General features: G+C 41.8%; 1 protein-coding gene across 10 annotated transcripts in view; it reads left to right on the top strand.

Annotated features, from left to right (window-relative positions):
* Window positions 1–27,543, top strand: part of TBC1D4 (TBC1 domain family member 4) — a 130,396-nt gene that overhangs the window by 53,370 nt on the left and 49,483 nt on the right. For 8 of the 10 annotated variants that reach the window (XM_061629996.1, XM_061629995.1, XM_061630000.1 and 5 more), the window contains 4 exons: window positions 11,303–11,899; window positions 16,848–16,937; window positions 18,837–18,941; window positions 20,843–20,975. In XM_061629996.1, the coding sequence (XP_061485980.1) occupies window positions 11,303–11,899; window positions 16,848–16,937; window positions 18,837–18,941; window positions 20,843–20,975 (925 nt within the window). Of the gene's footprint in view, window positions 1–1,394; window positions 1,481–3,478; window positions 3,692–11,302; window positions 11,900–16,847; window positions 16,938–18,836; window positions 18,942–20,842; window positions 20,976–27,543 lie in introns of those variants that run through there. The other 2 variants (XM_061629999.1, XM_061630004.1) reach the window with 2 other exon arrangements.

Here is a 27,543-nt window from a genome sequence, read left to right as displayed (position 1 = left end):
CTTTGTATTTTTTATAGAAAGCACCACTATAACCATCTAGACCTGGTGTTTTATTTGGTTTAAGTTTGTTAATAGCATTTGAGATTTCCAAAACTGATATTTCCCTGTCTTTTAAATTGTTTTTATATTGTTTTAAATTTTAAAATTGTGTTTTAAATTGTTTTTAAAATATGTGTGTTAAATTGTATATTTGTTTTAATGTTTTTGATTGCTGTAAACCGCCCAGAGAGCTTCGGCTATGGGGCGGTATACAAGTGCAATAAATAAATAAATAAACTTGCTTCATCCAGGAATGCCTGGAGCTCTGATGAAAAGGCCACCTGCTATATCACCTTGCCTAGAAAAGGCAACTGGGAGACTAGGCAGTAGCTGGAGAGTGTCCTTATGTTACTGGGGTGTATGTGCTTATGTTTTTAATAAGATCAGAGGGTCCCTAACTGTGGTATGCAAACTTCATTGATGTCGTCCATGGTGTGTCTGTAAAAAATACAATTAAAAATCATACTACATCTAGCACAGTGCATTACAATTGCTACAACAGACAGAACAATAGTTAAGTGGTCCTCCAAGGCCCTCAGCAATTTTCAGGTCTGCCGTGGGGAAAAAAGTTTGGGAACCACTGAGCTAGATAACCACCTTCTTTCTATAAAAAGCTGGCATCTTGCCCCTTCCCAAAGTAAGGTATTTCATAATTCTCTTTTAGCCACATCATTTGTTGATCCTGGCTAGATCACCACACTACCCCAAGTCAACTGCACCAAAAGCCAAGAGCACAATCTACTCAGGTGTTACCTTTCCCAGCACCTTGTCAGCATACAGAGCGGACACAGACTAAACATTCAAGCAGTCACAGTAAAAGGCTACTTAAGAAATTTCTGTCATAATAGTTGCATTTAGGTTAATAAAAATCTGAGCAATTCTATCGACAAAGTGTCTGAAATCTGTTACAATAGAATTAAGATGGAATGGAGCGGGCAGCAAGCACCCAGATGCTCAGATACTCACTCCCAGGGCAGGTCTTCTTCAGTCCCCTAGTGCTGCAGCTGTTTCCTCTGTGGACATGACGGTAGACTAAGTTCCCTTTGCCACCATGTGTTAGATTGGATTTAGCACTGCTTTTCATCAGAGGCACTGGCACTATAATAGTTACCTCTGAGACTCTGAAGCAGCCTTGGCTGATGTGGTACCATCCAGATGGTTTGGAACACAACTCCTGTCAGCTAGCATGATTGTGCTGAGTCATAGTTCAAAACATCTGGAGAGTACCATGTTAGCCAAGGCTGCTCCAAAATTTCCAGCCTCCTTGTAAATTGGGGGCTGCATGATATGTTTGTGTGATGTAATAAGTTAGGAACTGCTAAGCCTATTGTAGTGATGAGTGGATTGTTCTACAGGCTTGCAAGACTACATATTAAGCAGCAGTGGAAGTCAGTGAAAAAGGCCATCACAGTTTGGGAAACTAACGGGATCCTTTATGCATGTATGTATGTACTCTTGTTTGTCTGATATCCCGCCCTTCCTCCCAGAAGGAGCCTGGGGGGCAGTCACAGAAGGTGAATCAGCCTTAACAAATCTATCACACCTGTGACATTTCTAGGCAGTAATTGCCTGAATCTTTACTAGTAAAGATCTGCCCATTAAAAAGGTGTCACTTGTGGTCATGTTACTATCATCTCATAAGGTTATGGTGAATAGGAAGGCCTGAACTGCTTTAGGTTGGGGTTCTTTGCCTGAACACTAAATTCTCCCAGAACAATAAGCCTTAAGGGGTCCAATGCAAGGACAGAGGGCCCTTCTGAAACACAAAGGAGAAAGGGTATTCCCCAAAAACTTTGCAAAAGGAAGAGGGGAGGGTAAAACTAAGATGTAATAAACTAAAATACAATAAAACACACTATTTATTTTATTTTATTTTATTTATTATTTGATTTATAACTTGCCCTTCCTTCCAGCAGGAGCCCTGATATGAATACTGATACTTATATTAAATAAATACAATGATATTGTGAAAACAAGCAAACAGTATAAATAGGAATGAACATGGATGCCATATTTGAAATATGGTGGAAGTTGTTTGAACTCTACAGAAGTTCTAGAATATGTGTGTTCAGGGTGGTTGAATGTATGTTAGACAGCTTCTGCCATGTTTTGAGTATTGCATGCACTGTCATTCCTATTCTCATAGTTTGCACATTTTACTGCCTGCATGCATGATACTGATCTGGATTTGGTACTTTCAGTACACTGAATACATACAGCCTGTTTTATTGTATGCATCTTGGTTCTCTTCCTTCCAGCACCTGCTTTTCTTTACTGAGATCAGCTTGGCAAGACTGCTGTGAAGCAAGGGGACAGTTTCCAGATTCCGAACACTATGTACACTTAATCATAGTTAGAGTTTTGTACTAGTGAAAAGAAGAGACCTTGTGGATAGTTCTCACTCAGTCTTTCCTGGTCTCCTAGCAAGACTGATGCTGTCCTAAAAATCCAATTGGACCAGACCTGACCAGTCAATACCATTGAGGCATGCTCCTCCCTCTCTAGCCTGCTATCTCCTAAAGGTTGCACACTAAATAAATATAGGCTGCTAAGCAACCCCTGTGCCTAGCTAGCTTTTAATTCAAAATTTTATCAATTTTGTCAAAGAACAAAGAAATCTCCAGTCTTGAGCAATCAATAAAACTGCTCATTGAAATACAAAACTTGTATATGCTTGCTCATAGAAATAGGAAGATTTTTTCTACTTTATGTTCATCTCTCTTTTTGTGATCAATGTTTGTTGTTGTTATGTGCCTTCAAGTCAATTACGACTTGTGGCGACCCTATGAATCGACGACCTCCAGTAGCATCTGTCATGAACCAATCTGTTCAGGTCTGTGGCTTCCTTTATCAGTGTAGTAACACTTAATGAGTAGATGGAGGACTTTCCACTTTAATTTTGGAAGCAGTGTCACTGTTGGGTAATGCTTTTAAGCTGAAGTTTGAGAATCAGAGCTTGAAAAAGTTACTTTTTTGAACTACAACTCCCATCAGCCCAATCCAGTGGCCCTGCTGGCTGGGGCTTATGGGAGTTGTAGTTCAAAAAAGTAACTTTTTCCAAGCCCTGGGTTTGAGTTAATGTTTATAAGGTAATCTGAAGTGATGACTCTTTGCATCAATTAGAACCATTTTCCAGTGTTTACATGAGTGTAAAGGGGGTGGGAAGTAATTACATTTGGGTTTATGTATTTCAGAGATATTCACCTGTGAATAATTTAACAAGAATTTAAAATGTCTGTGTGCATTATACCATATATTATCCGTAGGTCACGCTCTATCCATGTGTATACTTGCAAAATACTTGAGCAATATTTTGCTTATGTGAATTAGACTTCATTAATTTAATTTTAATTAGTTTAGTTTTTAGAATGCAACTAAAAGGGTCTGCAGTTACTTAAATGCTTGACAACATATGTCTTTCCTGTGTTCTAAATATCAGGAAACACTTTGCTTTTGAATCTGTAATGGCTGTTCCTTGAAAAACCAGCAACTGGGTGAGCTGAACAGAGAAAATGCAGTGGAATTGCTGCCAATTCTGTAGCAAGAGAGACTTTTTTCCTTGTAGATGAAAAGTCTGTTCCTAAACACACACAGTCCTGTTTCTGGAATTCTGGGAATGCCTTCACTGCTCTGTTGGAATTCCAATAACAAGGTACCATTTTGTTACATTTTGAAGGGGAGAAGCTTCTCATTTACTGAATCTTAAAACACTTATCTAATAAATTCTAAAGAGAATCTTCATGCACCTAGGATATATATTGCATTTCATCTTTGGGAGCAAATTTCCTAGCAGAAGACCTTCATATTTTTATATGTGAAATTTGGTAGAGCTAATAATAAACACACAAGTAAATAACTTTTTATAGGTTTCCTCACTTCAGGTATCGTCTTATAATATATTTCTTATCTTCTGTATCCATAGTGGCTGCGCTGGTCAACATAAGTTTGCATCCAATGGTGGCTTTACGCTAGTGCAGCCTTTCCTAGCCTTTGGGTCCCCAGATGTTGCTGGACTACCAGTTCCCATAATTCCTGACCTTTGGCCATGCTGGCTGGGGCTGATGGGAGTTGTAGTTCCACAACATCTGGGGACCCAAAGGTTGGAAAAGGCTGCACTAGTGTAAAGTACATCCACTTTAATGAAAATCAGGTGCCCTGCCTTGTCTATATCACTCCCCCCCACCTACTGTGTTTCCCTTGTGCTCTCTGAAAAGCTGCTCTTGAGGCAAAGTGACCCTCCATAACAGTATGGGACATGGTGCAGAGAGCTGCAATAATTTGAGAGAGGGGAGACAAAAAGTGCATGCCTCAACTCGTGCAGGGAAAAGTGCTTTCTACTAGCGCACAGCTGCCATTGGATACAAACTATTGTGTTCAAACTTCAGATGAGAATTTTATACTGTAAACATACATACCATATTTTACTTTGATCTTTCAGTGCTCAAAGGAAAGAAACACACACATTGGGTTGCATCTTTTCTAGACCTGTGAGATCAAGCTGGTGTTGAAGTTTATGTAGAAAATTATGTTCTAAGCCAAGCCTCGAGCCTCCACATGGGGCGCTAATTGTGGGATGGAGCGCGCCCTAGGCAGCGATGGGAGAGAGGAGTTAGAATCCTTCCATCCATGGCTCAGCTCTTGCAAGATCACCCACATTCCTGGGCAGTCTTGCGAGAGCAGCCAAGGGGTGGAGCCAGACCCGGGCCTTTAAAGTCCCCAGTGTCCTGAGAACCGACCTCTTTCTTCGTGTCCATATGTCATCTCCATACTCAAATTGTTGATATTTGAAATTGTTGCACAGATAACTCTGTTTATACTCTTGTTTACGCTTCATATCCAGGATGGAAACTGTGGTTTCTGAGGCTTCTAGTTTACTGAATCTTAAAACACTTATCTAATAAATTTTAAAGAGAATCTTCATGCACCTAGGATATATATTGCATTTGATGATTAGAAGTGTTGCTTAAACTGCCCACAGTGGAGTCTACAGTTTGCTTAATTGCTAAGAACTGCTGCAGAAATTATTGGAGTACATAATACAGTTATCACATGGCTGTCAGGTGTAAATACAGCTTTAAATTTGGATTCTGCGCTAGGGTGCACCTTATGTTGAAAATATGTGTGCATACACATGAAGGATCTCCTGCTGAATGATGTAAAAAACAGCTGAGTGGTGTCTTCTGCAGAGACAGCAGCTCAGTTTGGCAAGCCATAGAATGAGAGGTTTTTTTGTTTTGTTTTTAATGGTGAGTCCCAAGTTGCATGTGACAGTGGCAGGTCTTCATCTTTAATTTTAAGGCTGCTTCATTCTCTTCCAAAGTGAAATGTGTGCATGTGTGATTGAAAAGGCCAAAGGGGTGGGTGAAGAGGTATCTTAAGCCCTCCTTATTTTTTCATCCTGCCTTAACAGGGAAAACAGATTGCTTATGTCAAAACATTTGTTTTCCAAAATGTATAGTCCTTTATTTATATCAGTACTAGGATGGGATACAATGTAACATGAAATGCCAAAATGTAACATGACTTGGTGACAAAATGACAACAGTGGTGGTGCCTGACATGCCTGTTGAGGGGCAGCGTTGCACCCACCGTGGAGAAGGCCTTACCCTGCATCACTACTGAGTGAATCTCCCCTAACAGAGGAATGCATTTTGCGTACATGATGGCTGTCATTAATTTACTCGTAATTACTCTTTACAGGACTCATTTGGGATCCTAAAGACTCTCTAACTTGTGTATCTAAATATATAGCAGAAAAGACATTGAACTCAATGCAACTTAATTCTAAGTAGTGTCACTTTTTTATGCAGCTCTGGACATGCATTTTGTCCTTGGAAAAAGTTGGCTTGGGGAAGGGAAACTGGATTTTTTCTTATTCAACAGAAAGTTCAGCAGAAACCAAAATTTCTAAGTGCCAAACCACATTATTTGCCATTTCAATAGATAATGTACCAATCTGCAAATAACCTATGCATGAGAATGCCCTCCTACTCCTTCTACTCTAACTTGTAGAGCCAGACGCATACTACTTGCATCAACTGCGGTTTCTCCTTGTCCATGCCACCATAGCTAGAAATGTATGGTGTTGGAATGTACTGCGTCTCTTGTCTTGCAGCCTAGCTGCAAATGGACTGGCTCTACTCATTTAGCAGCAGGAGTGTTAAGGCATCCTGCAGAAGCCATTTCAAGTAGGCTCAGTATGTATAATTGTAATGCGTAGACTGCACCTCTGTATGCCTGTGTATGGCTCCGATCTTTATTTTGTTAAATGTTTATATAACTTGTAGATGAAATATGGCTTGTGTTTGAACAGACCTGTACCAAGAAAGATGGCTTCATGCTCAAAAATAACAGTGTGCCCTTCAACTAAATTCTTAAAATACTATCTCTCAGCTATTTCAAAAACTTCTAAATTCAGCACAACTTGCAGATTACTATATATAAACATATATATATATATAAGCTCACGTCTTATACCTCCAGTAAAAGAGGCGAGGTTGGTGAGGACAAGGTCTAGAGCCTTTTCTATCGTGGCTCCTACACTTTGGAATTTGTTGCCAACTGTTGTTGCCAATTTGTTTTAAATTGGTAAATACTGCTGCTATAGGGTACGGAGGCGGGTCTCCGGACGAATTTTATTAGGGTGGGTGGCCTGCTGATAAGCAGATAAAGATAGAGGCATGTGCAAGCTGGAGAGGGAGGTGGGGGGCCAAGTTATAGGAAGTTTGGGCGGCAGGCGCCGGAAGGGTGCTGCTAGCAGACCACGCCAGAATAGGGGAACACGGGACAGATGCATTATATCCATCCCATGTTCCGGGTCTGCTCAGAACCAGACGAAAACTGGGGGACTCAAGGTTCCTACCGACCTTCGACTGCTGTTATGTAATGCCAGGTCTGTGGCTCAGAAAACCTCGCTCATCCATGATATGATCTTGGATGGGCGCGCAGACCTGGCATGTATTACGGAAACTTGGCTGGACGAAGCCTCTGCTCCAATTCTTGAGGCCATGTGTCCGCCAGGTTTCCGTTACGCACAGCAGCCGAGGGTGGGAAGGCGGGGAGGGGGTGTGGCAGTCATCTATCGAGAGTCCTTGGTTTTTGCCAGACCTCCCCTCCATAGGACTCAATTTGTTGATTGTATGTACTGGAGGTTGGGCCCGAAGGGCAGTTTAGGGATCTTGCTGGTGTACCGCCCACCCCGCTGCACGGCAGATTCCCTGGCCGAGGTGCTGGAGGTGGTCTCGGCTGTACGGGCATTGTCCCCAGAGCTGTTGGTTCTGGGTGACTTTAACGTGCATGCCGAGGCCGCTCTCATAGGAGCCCCTCGGGATTTCCTGGAAACCATGGCTTCCTGGGAACTGTACCTAAGTAATACTGGGCCCACCCATGTAGCCGGTCATGCTCTCGACCTAGTATTTGTCCTGGGAGAGGAGAGAAGTGGTCTGAAGTTGGGAGTGATTCTTGCCACTCCTGTGTCATGGTCAGACCACTACCTGGTAAATATGGACTTCTCGTTGCCATGCCCCCTCCACAGGGGTGAAGGACCTATTAAAATGGTCCGCCCCAGACGCCTGATGGATCCGGATGGATTCCTGACTGCGCTTGGGGAATTGGAACCTGCTGAAGGTCGCCCGGTCGAAACCCTGGTGAAGGAGTGGAACGTGGGGATCACCAGGGCATTAGACCGGGTGGCTCCGAAACGTCCTCTCCCCCTGAATAGAACTCAGCTAGCACCATGGTATACACCACGGTTGCATAGTCTGAGACAGGAGGTGAGACGACTAGAGCGCCGGTGGCGGAAATCCCGCTCCAAAGATGTCCGGACACAGGTTAGAGCAGCAGTAGCTGCCTACCAAGTGACAATAAAGGTAGGAAAGAAGGCTTTCTTTGCTGCCTCTATTGCGTCTGCGGAGTGCTGTCCCAGGAGGCTGTTCCAGGTGGTCCGAAGTCTGGTCGGTCCAGTTGCTCAGGAACCCTTGGAACAGTCAAAGGCCTCCTGTGACTTATTAGCAAAACACTTCGCCGATAAAATCGAACACTTACGGAGCTCGATCCCGTGCGCCGTGGACACAGTGGATGAACCAGAGTTGGCCAGTTGCATGCCGGTAAATTGGGATCGGTTTCGGCTTCTCCCTTCTGAGGAAGTGGACAAGGTGCTTTCATCTGTGAAGCCAACCACTTGTCTTACTGATCCTTGCCCTTCGTGGCTCCTTGTGAGCTGCAGAGAGAAATTGGGCGAGGGGTCAAAGCGATGGTAAACGCATCCTTGAAAGAGGGTGTGATGCCATCAGCCTTCAAGGAGGCAATTGTAAAGCCCATCTTAAAGAAGCCCTCCTTGGATCCCCAAGTATTCGATAACTTCCGCCCAATTTCGAATCTGCCATTTCTGGGCAAGGTCATTGAGCGAGTGGTGGCCAACCAGTTGTCAGCACACTTGGATGAAACGGATTATTTGGATCCATACCAATCGGGTTTCAGGACTGGTCACGGAACTGAAACAGCCTTGGTCGCTCTGGTAGATGATTTGAGGAGGGCATTAGATAGGGGAGAATCCACCTTTCTTGTCCTCCTCGATCTCTCAGCGGCTTTTGATACTGTCGACCACAGTATCCTTCTGCTTCGCCTGGAGGGATTGGGAATTGGAGGCACTGTATTACAGTGGTTCCATTCCTTTCTCTCCGATAGGTACCAACAGGTAGCGTTGGGGGAGGAGGTATCAGACCCTTGGCCTCTCAATTGTGGTGTGCCACAGGGCTCTATCCTCTCTCCCATGCTATTTAACATCTATATGAAGCCGCTGGGGGCAATCATCAGGAGATTTGGGCTGCAGTGTCATCAATATGCGGATGACACTCAGCTCTATCTCTCGTTTAAATCTTCACCAGAGTTGGCTGTGGAGACCTTGTCCAAGTGCCTGGAATCCGTGAGTGGATGGATGGGAAGGAACAAGCTGAAGTTGAACCCTGATAAGACCGAGGTACTACTTGTGGGGGACAAAGGAAGGTTGGGCGACATTGACCTGAAGTTCAACGGGGTGAGTCTACCCCTAAAGGACCAGGTTCGCAGCCTTGGGGTTGTGCTTGATTCCAGGCTGTCCATGGAGGCTCAGATTTCGGCAGTGAGCCGGGCAGCCTGGTACCAACTACACCTCATACGAAGGCTGCAACCCTACCTTCCTGTTCACCAGCTCCCACTAGTGGTACACGCCCTGGTCACCTCTCGTTTGGACTACTGTAATGCGCTCTACGTGGGGATACCCTTGAAAACTGTCCGGAAATTACAACTGATACAAAATGCGGCGGCTCGACTACTTACGAATAGTCGCCGCCGAGATCACATCACACCAGTGTTGTTCGACCTACACTGGCTACCAGTTGTTTTCCGAGCCCAATTCAAGGTGTTGGTATTGACCTTTAAATCCCTACACGGTTCCGGCCCAGTTTATCTCACGGAGCGCCTTCAACGCCACCAATTATGCCGCCCGACAAGATCGGCCACACAGGGCCTTCTCTCAATCCCGCCAACAAAAACAGCCAGATTGGCGGGTACAAGAGAGAGGGCATTCTCAGTGGCGGCCCCCACTCTTTGGAACTCCCTCCCACAAGATCTCCGGCACGCCTCTTCTTTAAATGTGTTTCGGAAAGCCTTAAAGACCTGTCTCTTTCAGCAGGCCTTCGGGGTATCTGGGGAGGGTTAATTGTTATAACTGAAATGCCTCCTGCCCAGTTTTAATATTGTTGCTGCAGATGTGTTGTTTTTATATTGTATTACTGTATTTTATCAATTGTATTTTAACAATTTTGTAAGTCGCCTAGAGTGGCCATTGGCCAGATAGGCGACGAAGAAATTAAATTTATTATTATTATTATTATAACTGACCTCCGTCAGGCTCCCTCCCTGGTATGCTTTCGGCGGACCTTGAAGACCTGGCTCTTTACCCATGTGTGGGAAGGGGACTAGGCTGGCAGATTGCAGTTCTTGGGGGGTTTAAATGTTTAAGCTTTTAACTTTTAATTTCTAATTTTTAGGATTTTGATTATGTTTATATGAAATGTACTTGTGTTTGGTTGTAAGTCACCCAGAGTGGCAGATTAACCTCTGCCAGATGGGCGTCTAACAAATCTCATCAATCAATCAATCTAATAGGTTCTTTTTTTTTAACCCTGACACAAAACCAGTGGTTAAATCTACAGTCACAATTTATTTTGTGTGTGGGAGAGAGGTGGAACGAAGATGTGTGTTTGCTTATTTGTTTTAAGGCAACAGCCACTGACCAAGAGAGAAGCTAGGTACTGGAGCTTATTTTGTCTTTTGCACAATGGACACATTGCAATTAGTGGTGAATTTTGAGGTGCAGGAGCTTACCATGACAGTGCTCACAGCCCCACCCCCAACAAGAGTCGCAATATGCAGGCTGTGTGTGTGTGTGTATGTGTTAATTTAATGAACAAAATGTATATACTGCTTACTCAACAGAAGACCTCTAAGCGGTTTATAATCAATCTGTTGATCCATTTTATATCTATATCTATCTTTATCTAATCTTACCTATATATATACACACACACAGCATCAGGAGTGCACATCATAATACCCAATTTATAATTACAAAGGCTGTCTGGAATCCTGGAATAGTGAAGTGGCAAAAAGAGGAGTAGGGGTTTGCATGTTAGAATTTGAATGGGGAGATCTGGGATTGCATTCCTGATCAGCCATGAAGTTCGTTTAGGCCAGTCACTGTCTGAGCTTATCCTACCTAACGAAGGCATCATGTGCTGTGCCTCTTCCCCAAGCTTGCAGTACTGGCAAATGCTGCTCCAGCAGATGACGTCATCCCCCATCCTTTCTGGAAAAAAATACCAGAGATGTGCTCCCCTGTGTTCCTACCCTTCTACACCACTGACTTTATTACAGTTGAGTGTGTTTAGATTTATAGTCTATCCTGTTCATAAATCTAGTAAAAAAAATCAAAGAGAGCACGTAGTCCCTAAACCCCATAGTGCCAAAGCCAGATAAGGTTGTCGGATCACAAAGGATTTTAGAGAAAATTGCCTTGAATTGTTAACCCTCTTTAACCCTCTTCCCTCTTTAACCCTCTTCTGGACACTCATCCAAGGCAAGTATAAGACAAACATCCAGATCCAGAGACAGCACACTTTTCCTGTGGGAAGTGCCCCTCATTTTGCATGTTTTTTAAAGTAATATTAATTTTTATCCAATTTTCACCTTATTAACAATTATTCTCTTTGGGTTTTTTTTAAAGGTTCCAGATGTAATCAGTAGCATAAGGCAAGTTTCCAAAGCAGCTCTAAAAGAGGATGTCAAGCCTAATAAAGATAGTGAAGATGCCTTCTACAACTCTCAAAAATTTGAGGTTCTGTACTGTGGCAAAGTGACAGTAGCTCACAAAAAGGCCCCTTCTACCCTGATTGATGACTGCATTGAGAAGTTCAACCTGCACGAGCGTCAGCGCCTGAAACTGTTGAGTGACCAGCGGAATGCAGAATCTAGCACAGACCTTGTGGAGTGTGATGGGGAAGTGCCTTTGTCCCCCTTAGACAGTCCATTTGAGGAGATGGATGGCCTAAATGGTGGTAACCCTGGAATGTTCATAGTTGGAAGCCAGACCAACCTAGCCAGCCTGGCTAGTTCCCGTGTTTCTTTCCCTGAGCGCATTTTGGAGGATTCAGGGTTTGATGAGCAGCAGGAATTCCGCTCCCGGTGCAGCAGCGTCACGGGTGTCATGCAAAGGAAGGTTCATGATAATAGTTCAAAAACACAGTCCCGAAGACGACACGCAAGTGCCCCTAGCCATGTCCAGCCGTCTGACTCTGAAAAGAACAGGACAATGTTGTTTCAGGTACATTCTGTATGTAATTGAAATTATTCATAGGGTGGGGTGAAGGGAAAAAGAATGAGGAAGATGAATTTACACACTAGCAGGTTGTATTAAACATAGCGCTGAGTTGAATGTTTCGTCAGCACATTCTTCCCTATGTGGCTCCTAAATCTGTTCTGGGTTCTCTCCCAACCCTCTGGAGCAGATTTGAGGGTGGCATGCAGGGAGGGGGTATATGGGGGGGATAGGAGAGGAATCCCCTTGTGCTAGTTGAAATGCAAGAATGTAGTTGAACACCACCCACTGAATATTTTGTACAAACATGCTTAGAGGCAAATCAGAATGCTGATCACCATCAAACAACACATGAATTAGGAGGGGAAAATCCTTGTGCAGATCACTGAGTCCAAACAGATTCCCAGTCAAGTTGGGAGAGCTACTGTTGCCCCCAAAATACCAGTGATAGTGGCTTTAAACTTCTTGGAAGCTGCAACATGAACTTGCTTTGAAACGAAATACTCCTTTCTAGAGATGGTGTAGAATTTTCGCAAAATCAGATTTGGTATTGAATTCTGGGATAATCTGCAAGTCCATCTTGTCATCGAATAGTCTTGCTCTCTTTGCATGCATTCATGGCTGTTGGAGGCACTGTAATTTTTTAAAAAAAATCCACACAGAGAATTATGTAATTATTTACATAATTATTTTGTAATCAGCTGCTGCTGTATACATTCTATAAATTATACAGCAGTGTAAAGAATAACGGGAAAAACTATATTTTTTTGGAAAAAATATCAAAAAAGGGAGAACCAGGAATCGCGATAACTAGCGGAACGCAATTTATGGCAAATCGTAACTGGCAGCCCATTTGACGAATTGAAAAATAAAATGTAATCAGATAGCGATCTCTACTCCTTTTACTTCCTGATAATTGTGCTTGCATCAAAAGCGTCATCAGTCTTAGCATACATGTTTAGCGGTGCAGTCATTGTTTTCATTCATAAGACCAACGGAACATGGGGTTAAAATGGATGCCAAGGTTTTGGACTTCTGATTAGTTAAGCATTTAAACTTCTAAATTCTTAAATTTTATAAATTCTTAAACTTCTAAATTCTTAAATGTCCCTTTTTAAAAAGAAATGTAATTGAGTATTTGTAACTCTTTGGGGCTGAAACTGACCATGAAAATTTGTATATCAAATCACATCATTATACTAAACCAGTAGTTAGTAGGAAGCTCAAACCATGGTTTGGATAAAGCATATAATAAATAAGCTATGACTGAGAGTTCATCTGCTTCTATTTTCTATCATCTTCCTGTGCACTTGTTTCGATAGTGAAGCTATAACAATGGTTTGTCAAGTTATGCAAAACTGTCTGGTTGGCTGGCCAGTGACAACTTGTGCTTTATAATTTGGATAGCACACCAAGCCATAGTTCAGCAACTTTGACTGTGGTTTGCTGTGATATTTGAGTTGAGCCAACAAGGAATGCAAGACCACATACATACTACAATGAACATTGCCACCCTGGGCTCCTGCTGGGAAGAAGGGCGACTAATAATAATAATAATAATAATAATAATAATAATAATGTACCTACTTTGTAACTTTTTGTTTTTGTATCGCCAAAACAAATCCAGAACAAGCAAATAATTTTCTTATTATCCCATCTCCCTTGGAATAATATGCCAGAAGTAACCTAAAATACCTGTATATATAAACACTGGAGAAGAAGCAAGTTACAGGCTAAAGCTATGATGCAAGTTGTAAACTTGAATGCAATGAGTAGAGTTTAAGCGTCCGATAGCTTGAGCTCTACACAGCGTTCATTGTTGAGTTCCTAGCTAGCTTTGCATAGCTTCAATTTCCTAATAATACAGCATGGATTCTGTGGTGGTGCCACACTTATGGGTTCCTTTCCCAAGGATGCTTGATAAGGGCTCCCTCGTCACTCATAAGTGTGGGTAAAGCTATCCTTATTTCACAAGACTATTAAAAGTTTTAGTTTTGTTACCTGCTGACTGGGTAAATTACTCTTAGTTTCTGTTGCAGTTGTTGCAGGGTCTGGTCTGAGGTACAGGATGCAGGAACCTTGCTGAAGCGAAGCAGGTCTGGATCTGTTCAGTACGTGGATGGGAGAGCGCCTGGGAGCTTTATGTACACAGCTTTGAGTTAATGATAGAAGAAAGGTGGCATATATTAAAAAAAAGTTTTGTTTACAATATAATCCTATCCGTAATTACTCAGAAACAAAGCTCCAAGGTGACCTACTCCCCAGTTTCTGTTTAGGATTGCAGCATTCAATTTTTTTAAAAAATTACACAGTATAAAAAACATATGTTATGTATGGTATATATTTCTAGTTAAACAGCTGTATCAATCTTTATTTTTTGGCAAACAGATTGGTTAGAGATTTTAAAAATAGGAAGTATACTTGCATGATCTGATCAAGTGCTCTAGAGCACGAAAGCTTATGGTGTCATTTGTTCATCTTTATGTGCTACAAGGCTGCTTGTTTTTGTTGCAAAACAGACTAGTGCCATGCCTTATATGTCTATTCAGTCAGTGAGTTCAGTGGGACTTGCTCCCTAATAAGTATGTATCGGACTGAAGCCTAACAAGGCTGCTGCTCAGGAAGTTGTTGGCAGTAGTTTATATATTTAATGTACACTTTATACGCTTAATGCTCATTGATTCTCACTAAATAGGTGGTTGGGAAGTTATACCTGAAACTCAGTTTAATATTGTGGACAAGATACTGGATGTGTTATGTGTGAGTGCTCATGCATGCCTGAGAAAGAGGCTGTAACATTGTCCACCTTGCTCCATAGTGCTCAAAGCCTTTGGTGCTCCTGTTAAAGGTCCTCCCTTAGATATTTTTTCCATCTTTCATTACAGATTATTTTCTCTTCAGTTTAATTCTCAGGCCTCTCCTGTTCTGTTTTCTTTTTAATCTATTACAAGGTGTAGGATAGCATTACCTTAAGGCTGTTCCAAAACTGAGAGCTGTAGCATAAGGTGGAGATCTTCTCCTGGGCCAGTTTGCTGATATAAATGGTTCATTTTGTTCAACTAAATGGGGGAGAACGGGGATAGGGGAGAAAACCTTGGAAAGTGGAATAGAAGTTGTGATAGGAAGTATGAGATGGCCCGTTCATGGTTGATTGTAACTTGTGAGGCCAGTGTTGCAGTTTAAAGCATTGGGAAAAGGAAACCTTTGCAGCAGTGGCTCCGAATAATATTGTTTGGTTGCCTGCCTTCTGGTTACCAACATACCAAAGCTAATTAAATACTGAAAACTGATACAGTGCCCATGTGTACCTTTTCCTAAAGTGTTAAGCTGATAACACAGCCAGCCGTGTGATGCTCTGCTCATTAGATTCTTTGTTACTTGTCCAGTTCACACTGGTTCTCTGTTTTTGGTGTAAAATCTGGCAATGAGGATTTGATATGAAAGATTGGTGTCTGGTTGATTGGTTAAGTTGATCTTTGAGACCCCTTAAGCATTGTGGGTTAAAAAATAGTGTTTTAGTTAATTTTGAAGAACTATAGTATCTGCAGGCGAGCTTATATATAAGCATTTAGAGATACGCCACTCCAAATCCATCTTTGCTTACTCAGTACCTGTTCTTAAGCTGCATGCTGATACTGTTCCTTTTGGCTGCTTTTCTACACCTTGCAGCTTCCATTATTCATTTTTTGTCATCAAGTTTTATTCTCGCCATCTTGACTTTTTCTGCATTTGAGGGCCTTGTTCTTACTGAAATAAAAAACCTGTGTCTAAGTGGGAACTCGCATGACCAACTGCGCATTCCATACAAAATAATCTATCTGTATAGAAAACCAGTGTGAAGGGTTCTAGCCTAGTTATCTCCCTGACATGCTAAATTTTTGTGTATAGGGATATATTTGTATAGAAGAACATTTGATAATATGAGCAACCACCTGTTGTCTGAAGTGATACAGCCCACAGAACATAAGGCTCTCTAGATATTTGAACCTGTTTTCCATTTTAGATTAGTAAACCCTTGGGGAACAATGGATTACTTGAAGATTTTAATCAGATGCTGTGGGCCTCTTCTTTGTGTCCCCTGGCTCTATTCTGCCAGAGGGAAGCTACTGTCAGACTAGTAAAGTTGGTCCAGGAGCTACGATAAATAAATACAGACACAGCATGGGTAATTTTGGTTCTTTGGTCTGGGTAATGGAATATCCCTCTTGAGGTTCCTGGTGAAGTTAAGTGGAGTGAAACTGAGGGACAGAGTTTTCTGAAACAACAGAAGAAGTAGAGATGCTGGGGCTGCTTACTGAAAATCCAGTAGAAGCTGGATGGCTATGTTTGGTATGGGATAGAAAGTCACAAAAGTTCTCAGAGCTCTCAGTATTGTCAGTGAATGAGAGACTATATCAGCCTTTCCCAACCAGTGTGCCTCCAGATGTTGTTGGACCACAACTCCCATCTTTCCTGACCATTGGCAATGCTGGCTAAGGCTGATGGGAGTTGTGGTCCAACAACATCTGGAGGCACACTGGTTGGGAAAGGCTGGACTAGATGTTGCACACTGGAGTTCAGAGTGCTTAGAGGTGGGGTGCTTTTTCCCATTTTAGTGGAGCTAAATGTCAATGGAGGGTGGAGGCTAGTCCCAGCAATCCAACACTCTTTTCCTCAGTTGCCAGCTTAGCAGCAGTAAGTAGATAACATGGAACCATGGATACAAATGAGGCCAAGTATTGAGAGCACCATATCCCTGTTACTCTTTTCTTGATTGCAGTTGCTTTTGGATGGCTTAGCAGGACTGACACCCTGACCTAACCATTAGCATTGTTAAAACATCAGCTTTTGTGATGCTTCCTTTTGATAAACTGCACAAGTTGAAATTTAGGTTCTGGCACCTCAAGTCTTAATAATAGCTGTTTGTCCAAAATCTGAATTGTTGCTTGTTTTGACATGTTATTCCTTTTCCAAGGTTGGTCGATTTGAAATCAATCTCATCAGTCCAGATACTAAATCCGTTGTGTTTGAGAAGAACTTTAAAGATATCTCCTCATGTTCTCAGGTAGGTATCCAAACTAGATAGAAAGAAGTTTGGAGAAACAAACTGGGGACCTTCAGAATGAAGATCTGGAAAATTGAGTGTAAACAGAAAGATGGGGTTGGGGAATTTGCTAACATCTGCTTAGTTGCTTTCTACTTTTAACTGTAGGATTCAGCATATTCTAGCAAAATATAATAATGAAAATAGAATTCAAGAGAATTGTTCTCTAGTATCAACAACAGACATCTGTTAAGTTGTACACAGTTTGCTGATGATCTGTTACTTCCACTCCTCCTTGGAGTGTACAAACAGCAATCTAAGAAAATTTAGTAAGTTTTTAGCAATATTTGATTTCTTTAGGGAAAAACTCCACACATTTTGCTTACTAACCACTCAGTACTGTTGATACAACACTTTGTCTACTTATTGAAAGAGAAATTTCAGTTCATTCTCTTAATTTATGTAATAGCGGAGGAAAAGCAACTGTTTTTTGAGCCTAAAATTGAAAGGGCCTCTCAAAGACAAAGAATGAAATAGCATCTTGGGGTATTTATTGATTTTTATTTTATTATCATTAGGGTTTACCATTGTGGCAGCTAATCATGCATAACAGATAGTGGGCTGGAAGGGAATGTGGATGCACAAAACAGATGTACCTGACAGCTCAGAGATCAGTGAAGGAGCCCTGTGATACGAATAGGGGGGTGCAAATTTCTGTTGGCTGTGTGCATGGATTGCAGCTTCTGCTTATTCCCCATTGCTGATTTGTGGCAACAATTTTTCTACAAGAGTTGTAGGCAAATACCTTCATTTCATAATCGTCTTTTGAGGAGAATGCTGTGTTAGTCCCCTTTTTTACAGTCAATTTTAAAGTCTCAAGCATATATTCTCTCAGACTAAAATAGCAACACCACTTCCAGTCAACTGTTTTCTATTAGCTGACATGCAGGTTCATGTGTCGAACTCATATAAGTAGACCATGAATGTAAATGCTATATGTATAGTGCTGCAGGAGCAGCTGTGGGAGTTTGCTTGTACTGAGAACAATAAACAAGGCCACATGTCATTCTTGGGTTTTGAAGCATCCTCCCAGGAAGATGAAAGAGCAGAGAACCTAACTGGCTGGTATACCAGACTTTAAGTAACTGGCTGGTATACCAGACTTTAAGTAACTGGCTGGTATACCAGACTTTACGTTTTTGTTTTTCTATCCGTACTACCTCTTCTTTTACTAAAGATAAAATAAGTGGTTGTCTCACTTACTGTGTTGGGGTGAGAAGCAAGCTTGTGATTACTTTCATTCCCATCATGCTGGTGAAGCAAAGAGAAGCCTCTGCTGCTTTTGTTTCATTAAGAGCTTCTGCTTCATTTGTGTTGATGTTGATGCACTTATGTTCTTTGTGTGTACCCCATGTGCAATGGAAGCAGAGGGCTCTGAAGTTTTGTACCCTCGCTGTTTCAAGGCCCACACTGATTTGTGTCCACAACATCCTAGATCTTGCTGTGTTTTGTTTTTCATTTAAGAAAAGGAAGTCAGCAAAATGATCCTGGCCACATCAAATGGTGGCAAGTTACTCTCCAGTGTAGTTCAGAATAGTGATTTGTTTGCTTTTGTTGTTACTGTTTTGAGAGAGGGATGTGGGTTGACTTAGCTGAGTTAACACCCTTTGGAGGGGGACAGCATATTTACATATTCACAAATGGGTGTATGTGTGTATTTATACTCTCTCATTTTCTAAAAAAACTAACAACGTAAGGATCATGGTTTCTCTCTGTGTGTTATTGGGAAGTACTATAGAAAAAAGTGGGTTTAGTTACTCCTGATTTTAAAAAAATGCTCGAGTCCTAATGATCGCTAGTTGATATACATAAAGTAAAATTTGGTAGTATGTTCAGCTTTTCTTTTTTCTTTCTTTCTAGGGCATAAAATACATAGATCACTTCGGTTTTATTTGTCGAGAATTTACTGAACCTTCAATAAATCAATATGTTTGCTATGTGTTCCAGTGTGCAAGTGAATCTCTGGTAGGACACTACTTTTTACTGTATTCTTCAGTTCATCTAGTGATTTTTGTCGCAAGAGTTATAAAACTTCAGAAATGTAATAAGACTTCCATCTCTTTGTGGAAAGAGGCCAAATCCATAGTATGATCTCCTGATTCTTAGTTCTGAGCAGTAGGAAAGGAAGCAGCAAAAGTTACTACTTTGTATTCTCTTTCCTTTTTCTCTTCCTGTGAATCCAACTTTGTGTGCCCATTTAGCATATGTTGAAGCATTCACCATTTCATGCCTATTGGAGCAGAATGACCAAGTGCAGCACTGATCTCCTTTCTCTCTTCATCAGTATATGGGCAATGACATCATGAGGGCAGGAGGAAGCATGCACTGGAATTCAGGATTCCATGGAGCTACAGTTGACAAGGGAATCCCCCAAAACAGTGCCTTTGACAGTATCACAGTACCACCCCAAATTTGTGATTGTGTCTGGGCAAAGAGATGGTATTAACTGGACCCTCCCATATTTGCAAAAAAGGTGCTTGCTTGTTCTGGTGCCTGATTGACAAAACAGAGTGTAAGAATACCTCTAATTTTAATTCCGTATCTGTTTTCGGCTTTATCATAAAGTGTCAAGCAAAACTAATGATTATTGCCTGCAGTGATAGGAGTACCAAATTACCTCTTATATGCCTCACAAATCACTTCAAGCATTAGCTCATACATGCATGACTTCCTTCAGATCTTCAACATAGGGAGGACAGAAGTTTAAACTTTAATTTCAGGTGATGAGAAACTCACCACAAACAATAGGGAAATGCTTAATCGCACAGTTTATAACTAAAAGCCATTTTGACAGAAAACCCACAACAGAATTCTTTATCTAGGCCTAGAATGCAAGTCTTTTGATTGAACAGTTAGAATGTAAATGATAAAGAATATGCAGTGATGGTTATTTTTAAACAGAGAAAATGTCATAGCCACCAAATATTCTGCTAAGCAACAGTTCAAAGGCAAGGGTCTCTTTCCCCCCATTCACAAGAAAGCTGTAGAACTGTGTCCAAATGTAAAAAAAAATGTTCAAAGCAGACTAGAAGCTACTGTAAAATGTGGATCTTGTTCCTGTTTTTTCTAGACTTAACGTCTGGTTTTCTGAAATGGCACAATCTTTTCATTTATATATATGAACGGAAAGGATATATTGAAAAGCTTTTATGTGAGGCATGAAAATGGATTTGAATCTCTATACCCGTTGAGAGGGAAGCCTTGTAACCTCTGACCCTTTTCTCCATAGAGAATGTAAAGTTTGCCCCCCTCTAACGTGGGAGAGTGTGGGAATGTTGCTTGCTTCTATTTGTGATTGTGTCGTGGCATGGCCCAGACTGGCGTCTAGAAACAATAAAGGCTGATGAGTTGGGTACTAATAGGTTGGGAGCTTGTCTCAGTTTCTTTTAATCCCAGTGCCCTAAATTCTCTTCCATCTAGGAATGGGACTTAGTAAATTTCTTATGCTAATGGAAAAGTTAAGTTTTGGTCCTTTTTTTATCAAAAAGTTCAACTTATTTTTTCAAAACAGCCTTCATGGTAATCAAACCAAAATGAAATAGAGCTGTAGCCTATAAAATCAGGGCAATTTTAGTAGGCCATTTAAATGAACAGAGGACACAGTAGATCAGGGGATTTGTCTGCAGAAGCCCCATTGAAATGAATGGGAGGATAGCCTTGTGTAGCTCCCATTTATTTCAATGGGGTTTCTCTAGGAGAATCCCCAAGTATATTGTGCCTTTCATTACTAACAGAAGTCAGTGGTTTGCAAGCTGAATCGTAAATGGGCAAAAGTCTCTTGTGTTTTTTTAATATAATTTTAATATAATTGGTATTAAAAACACACAGAGAAGTTTTAATTTTTTCCTTTCATCCTCCCTTTTTAGGTTGATGAGGTAATGCTCACTCTGAAACAAGCATTTAGCACTGCTGCAGCCCTCCAAAGTGCCAAGACTCAGATTAAACTGTGTGAGGCCTGTCCAATGCACTCATTGCACAAACTCTGTGAAAGGATTGAAGGTAACTGAGCTTTCGCTAGCTTGTTTTTTTAAAATCTGGAACACTGTATTTTCCCTGCTGCAAAATTGCCATAGGACATTGTTTTTCAGCACAGTAATACGGCGCCAGCAGGGTGATAAGCTGGAGGGGGGGTTGGAGCTCGCTACACTCCAGCTGATCGCGCCCGAGGAGGGGAAGATCAGCTGTAGCTCGCTACAGCCAATCTTCTCCTCTTCTGGCACGATCAGACTCCCGCTCGAGCTGATGGTGCCCAAGGAGGAGAAGATCTGATCTTCTCCTCCTCTGGTGTGATCAGCGGGTTAGGTTCCAGATCCCTGTGCTACAGCTGATCCGCTTTCCGGCGGTTTTTGCTTTCTGGCGGTTTTGCTTTCCAGCAGGGGTCTGGAACCTAACCCTGCCATATGAATGGGGCCCTACTGTAATAGTAAAACCTGTTATGCCATATTGTATACCTTGTTAACTCCTTCACGGTTCATATGCCTGGCTAAGACTGTAATTCTGTGATCTCTTGAGCACAAGTCCTATCGAACATGTAGAATTGTTCTGCATATACAGTAACTGTGTGAGGGAATATAGCTGCTTCTATGGTTGTTTTAATTAAACCTTAGCATATAAAAATAGGTGTATGCAGTCTTGTGTGTATTTGGTTCAGCATCACGAAGCCCTTCTCTTCCCCCACCCACCCCCATGACCCTGTCCAGTATAGGATTATAGGGTCCCCTGCCATAGCCATAGGACATGTGCCTGATTGTCACCTTTTAAAAGAAAGGAAGAAGGGCTTCCTTCACCTATATGAGGCCAAACCAGTTCTGTAGTCTAGACCAATGTCTAGCTAGCTCAATAATCGGTTTCAAATAGTGGCTAGAAAGATTATTTTTAGAAACCCACAAACAAACTATAAAGACAACAGCTCCCTCCCTATGGTCCACTCTGCAGCATCTGGTATTCAGAGGTAGATGGAGGGTTCCATTTGGCTACTACTATGGCTGGTTGTTCCACCCGAGGCCGATGAAGAGGAATGGTATTGACATACACACAAAGTATTGCTCATCTTATTATTTTGGCACCATTTTTTAAAGCTGAAAAACAACAAATGAATAAAATTGACAAGCTCATGGAAGATCGGATTCCCTATGGCTTCTATGTAAGAAGCCATAACATGGCAGGAGACTCCATAAATAAGTTATGAATTGTGTGAAGTAGCACAAATTGTGTGTCTTGCATCTACTGCATGTTAATTTCATTGGATTACCTCTAGCGTTAATATTATAAGAGATGGAGACAGTTACTCCCCATCAGTGTTCTCCATCTCCTGTCCAGGTAAAGCCCTCTGCCCTGTTCCCCCACCCCCACCAAAGTAAAAAGCCCCAAATTCCGGAGGCTTTCCTCTTACGGAAGGGTGCATAAACTCCTTTCCCATTGTAACAAAGATCTTCTCTGGCTCTGATACCCTTTTCAAGATGGCTGACCAGAACTGTATAGATTCCTCCAAATGTAGTTTTGCTACCAATTTTTTATAAGAGCATATCATTTTGGTAGTTTTATTTTTAGTTCCTTCTAATAATCCCTGAGTTGATCTTACTTCTTTTGCTTGAATCTTGACTTGATTTATGAGAATAGATTTGGACAGACATTGATTTTTGACAACAGAGTGGCAGGTATGCAGTATTGGGGCCCTCTCTTGTAGTTTGACTTCACTTTCTTCTATATAGTTGTATATGTTTATAATAAAAACACATATTTAGTTATTAGCACCCTCTGGTGGACAGAGAGGCAAAGTATGACAATTTTATACAAATGCAGTCCATAACTTAAATGGAGGTTTTCTTCAAGAGAAGAAAAAAGGAGCTTTGCCTTTCTGTGTTACAAGATATTCTATGTAGAATCTATTCACTAATAGGCAAAAAACCTTGCAGTTTAAGAACACACCTATAGCCAACATATTTCTATCAAACTTTAAAAAGCAGGGAAATTGGGCAGCTATAGTGAATGCACCAGGGGAGCAGGACATCTGACCTCCTCTCTGAGATATTGTATTACCCTACAAATTTGTCAAAATGCAAGAACAATTTGGGTTGGTCTTTCACAGTCCAATCCACTTCCTGTGTAGCTTGGAAGAATTTGGTGACGTGCCTCTGAGCATATGGTGAGTGGTGGCAACACCTGCCACCTTGGAAGGTATAATTCACAGATGTAGCCAATGTTAGTCATACTCAGAGTAGACCCATTGACATTTCAAAAGTGACTTGTCCATTAATTTCATTGTGTCTACTCTGAGTGTAACTTAGTTGGATATCCATGATGCTAGGAAGGAATAGGTAAGTAGAGAAATGTAAGGTAAAGGCATTGGTGAATGTTTTATTTCCTATTTACTTTCTGATTAGTGGAAACTGTTGCTCCGTCTATGGCAACATTAATTTGTAATTAAATAAGGAGATATTGTGTTGCTGTGTGTGGTGTAAAATGTGTTTCAGCCTTTTAATATTTTTAATGTCTCTAACTTTCCTAAGTTTTCCAAATTACTATTCATAGCTGTTATCTACACGTCAAATGTCCTTAACACTTCATACCTAGACTGTTAAAGTTCTTAATATTTCTAATTGCACTAATACCTTATGTGTGATATCCAATATTAGTCATACTCATACTTAAAGTAGACCCACTGAAATCAATGAATTTATGTAAATTAAGTACATTGATTTCAATGAGTCTAAAAGGTAAAGGTGTCCCCGCACTTGTAGTGTGAGTCGTTTCCGACTCTTAGGATGACGTCTTGCGACATTTACTAGGCAGACCGTATATATGGGGTGGGATTGCCAGTTCCTTCCCCGGCCTTTCTTTACCCCCCAGCATATGCCGGGTACTCATTTTACTGACCACGGATGGATGGAAGGCTGAGTGGACCTCGATCCCTTTTACCGGAGATTTGACTTCCTCCTTCAATTGGAATCGAACTCCGGCCGTGAGCAGAGCTTCGGCTGCATTACTGCCGCTTACCACTCTGCACCACGGAAGATCTTTCTATGGGTCTACTCTATGCCAAATGTCAGATATTGCCTTGTATTTTTGCTGTTGAGTCTCATAAAGTAATATTATATCTTAGTCCTTTTTTTGTACTATAATAACAATTTTAAAAATACACATTACCAGCAAAAGAGGAGACATAAGGCCATTTGAAGTGTGTGAAGTGAAAATACACACTACTTATTTTTATCTGGAATATTTATCCCATTTTATAGTTCTGAAAGGCTCTTTGAGATTTCTGAAAAAACATCTCTCCAAATAGGGTTGCCAGGCTCTTGGAGGCTGGGCCTGGCAACCAAGAGGTCTTCTGTATCTTTAAAAGTTGTGCAGGGGGAAGGGAGAATTTCACCTTGTGGTTTTCCCCATTATAGTGTTGCAAGAAAACCTGCACTAGGCTGAATTTTCTCTTCTCTTAAAGATACAGAATCATTATTAGGCCCTGAGCCTGGCAACCCTAATTCAGAAGTAAGTTCCTCTGAGTCTAATGGGGTTTTCTTCTGAGTAAGTCAATATAGAATTGCAGCCTTTAACATCTAAATTCAGTTCTTTCCTGTAAATACTAGATGATTTATCAATAAATATTATAATATTTATAAGAAGTCTATTAAATGTTCAATGTGGCATCATGCAACTCTTGTTGCTTGCCACAGAGTATCACAGCTACTGTTCAGGATTGTGTCACAAATAGATTCCAAAAAGTCTGCTTCAAACTTCCTCCAAAACCCTGTGGCATGTAATGAACAATAGCTGTAGTCAGAACTGCAATAATAAAATAACTGAATGGCTAGGTAACACATGGCTCAGAAATGATAGTCATCAATAAATATTAGAAACTTTGGGTAATAGTTATCCATTGTGTCTTAACAACATAATCCCAAGCAGGTTTACTCAAAAGTAACTTTCACTGTTTGGTGGAACTTTCTCTCAAGTAAATGTGCATAGGATTGTAGCATCAATTTTATGCAGTGCCTTATTTCCTTTATGTCTCATCTTTCCTGCAAAGAGCACAATGTGGCATACATGGTCCTGTACCTCCCCAATATATCCTCAGAATAACTCTATGAGGTAGTTTAGACAAAGTTGGGGGTACTTTGGCAGGTGGCAGCAGGATGGCACTAACATCAACCCGGAACTGGCAGGCACCTTGCCCCATTCAGTGATTGGCAATGGTGCCACTACCAGGAGAGAACTGCTGTTGCAGAGTCTGGGATCTACCCTGTGTTTTACTAGAACCCCAAGAGCCACCAACTACGGCTAGCTGCAGAAGACATATGTCTAGTATGAAAGAACATGGCGTTGCTGAGCACAGGGTTATCAGAACTGAGATGAATTCACAGTCTTTCCACACGTAGGTCTATTGCTAGTTTCCAAAAGTACTCTTAATTTCAGCTGTCAAATTTCCAAACAGGGGTGCGTTATTTTGTTGCTGTTGTTAAACAACTGGAAACTAGAAGCTTGTGCCAATTGACTACAAATCTGCCAGGGATCTACCAGTAGATTACAGTCTACCTTCTGGCCACCCTTGCACTAAATCATTTGTATAGACATTGGCCTACTTTACAGGGTTGTTGTAGCATGGTTCAAAGGAGTGCTTGCAAGAACTGAAACTACAGTGGCAGAGGTAAAACTCTTGAAAACATTGCCAAAGAAGGCATTCTCAAAGAAGCAAAGTATATTTATATATAAATATCCAATATATTCAGGCCTGCACTTACACAGATTTATCTTGAGAGTAAGTCCCACTGAACTCTATAGGACTTACATCTCAGTAGACATGTATAGGATTGTGCCATGAATGCCTGTATCAAAACCACTTATACTGTAAGAATAACAAGCAATGAGAATTGCAATATTTTAATAGCTATGATTAGTTACAGAAGTTGGTGTTTTTAAAAGTTGGTGTTAAGTTTTAAAACTTAAGAAACTGTAGGAAGAATGAAACGAGTACATCTACATTCCCCTTTCTGCCACAACTTTTTCCAATGAATGCAAGCCTTGATGGGAAATTGTTTCAGGAAGTATAACAGATCCAGCATGTCAAGCTTTGCCTTGTTGCCATTAAAAGGAAATTACTTTAGTGGCGCAGTTAATAAATGTCATTGAAGCCATTTTCTTTTCATGGCCACAAATGTGTATGTAATAGAGACTGTATGCTCGTTGAATGTTACATGTGAATAACTGTATGAGTGTACAGCTCAACTACTTGTGTACCAGGTACACATTGAATGTAATGTTTGAACAAGGTCAATGGCTCTTCCTTTCAAATAACAGAGAGCTTTTTTCAAGAGGGCTTGATACAGGTTCAGTGGTAGGCTGAGATTAGAGGAGGTCACAATGCAAGAGTCTAAGAGCAGGGTCCAGGATTCAAAACTGGTCAGTAGCATCATTGCCATAACTTCCCTGTCTAGGTTTGAAAGAACAAGACATGGTGAACTAACTCATATGACTCTGATCCCGAGAATGCCATGCTTTCAGGTGTGCACTGCTGTGGAGGGTGGGGCTGCAACTGCTTGTGCTGCTGAAGGCGGCATTGAGTCTTTGGCGATGGAACAATGACCTGCCCCCGATGTTCCTCCTCCTGCTCTGCTGCCCCTACCGACTGGTAGACGTCTTTCACAGTTCCCAGTGAAGTGCCCCACTCTAAGGGCAGGGACGAGAGCTAGAGACTCTGCCACCTCTTCTCTAATATCCAGAGTCAGTGGCTGGGTCCACATCCTTCCAGTTTATCCCAGCTCACTCGCACCCTCTGCTTCCTTCTCTTCTTCGTCTGTCAAACACTACCACTCCAGCCCAAATCCTGTCGGAACCACAGGACTCATGACAAGCATCTCCCTCCAAAATCCTTGAGGCAAGGCAGCTCATCTGAGAAGCTGGATCTCACTTAAGACATGGGTAGAAGCAGCCTTCTGCACTTCTAAAGAGAAGGGCCTCCATAGGATTCCAGTATCTAAAACTACCTAATTGCACCACTGATCATATTTGTATTTACTTGCTTGCATATTTGAGACCTACCCCTTTTTCCTACATATATTGAGAATATGTGGGCTGGAATCTTACAAATTGGGGTTGTTTGTGGTTTGATTTTGTTTTTACCATAAAATTTGGGCTTCTTGACACTGGCATGATTCCAGGGCTGGCTCCAAAGGGTGGCCAAGGGCCTTGCGGCCCACAGGGTCCCCTGAAGGGCCACTCGTTATGATGGTGGAGTAGCGCTCCCCTTCCTTGGCAGGCTCCCTGCCACGGATCGGAGGGAGGGAGCTGCCCGCCCGCCCACTCGCCAGCCTGCCCACGCCCACTCGGTTGCTCCCACGCCCACCCCTGCAGGCTCCCTCGTTCGCCCTCCCCATGCCTGCTCACCCTCTGCCCCCATCGGCTCCCTCATTCGCCCTCCCCCTGCTCGCTTGCCCACCCACCCACTGACTTGCTCACTCGCCTGCCGGCCCAAAGGACCCTCATTATGGTGGGGCAGTAGTGCTGCCCTTCCACCATGGATTGCTAGGAGGGAGCTGCAGGCCCCCGCTCGCCCTTTGCCCCTGCCCGCTCG

The sequence above is a fragment of the Rhineura floridana genome, chromosome 5 (assembly GCF_030035675.1).
Source record: "Rhineura floridana isolate rRhiFlo1 chromosome 5, rRhiFlo1.hap2, whole genome shotgun sequence".
Classification (NCBI taxonomy): Eukaryota; Metazoa; Chordata; class Lepidosauria; order Squamata; family Rhineuridae; genus Rhineura; species Rhineura floridana.
The sequence above is the reverse complement of the archived record's forward strand: the minus strand, read 5'-3'. Positions and strand labels throughout refer to the sequence as shown.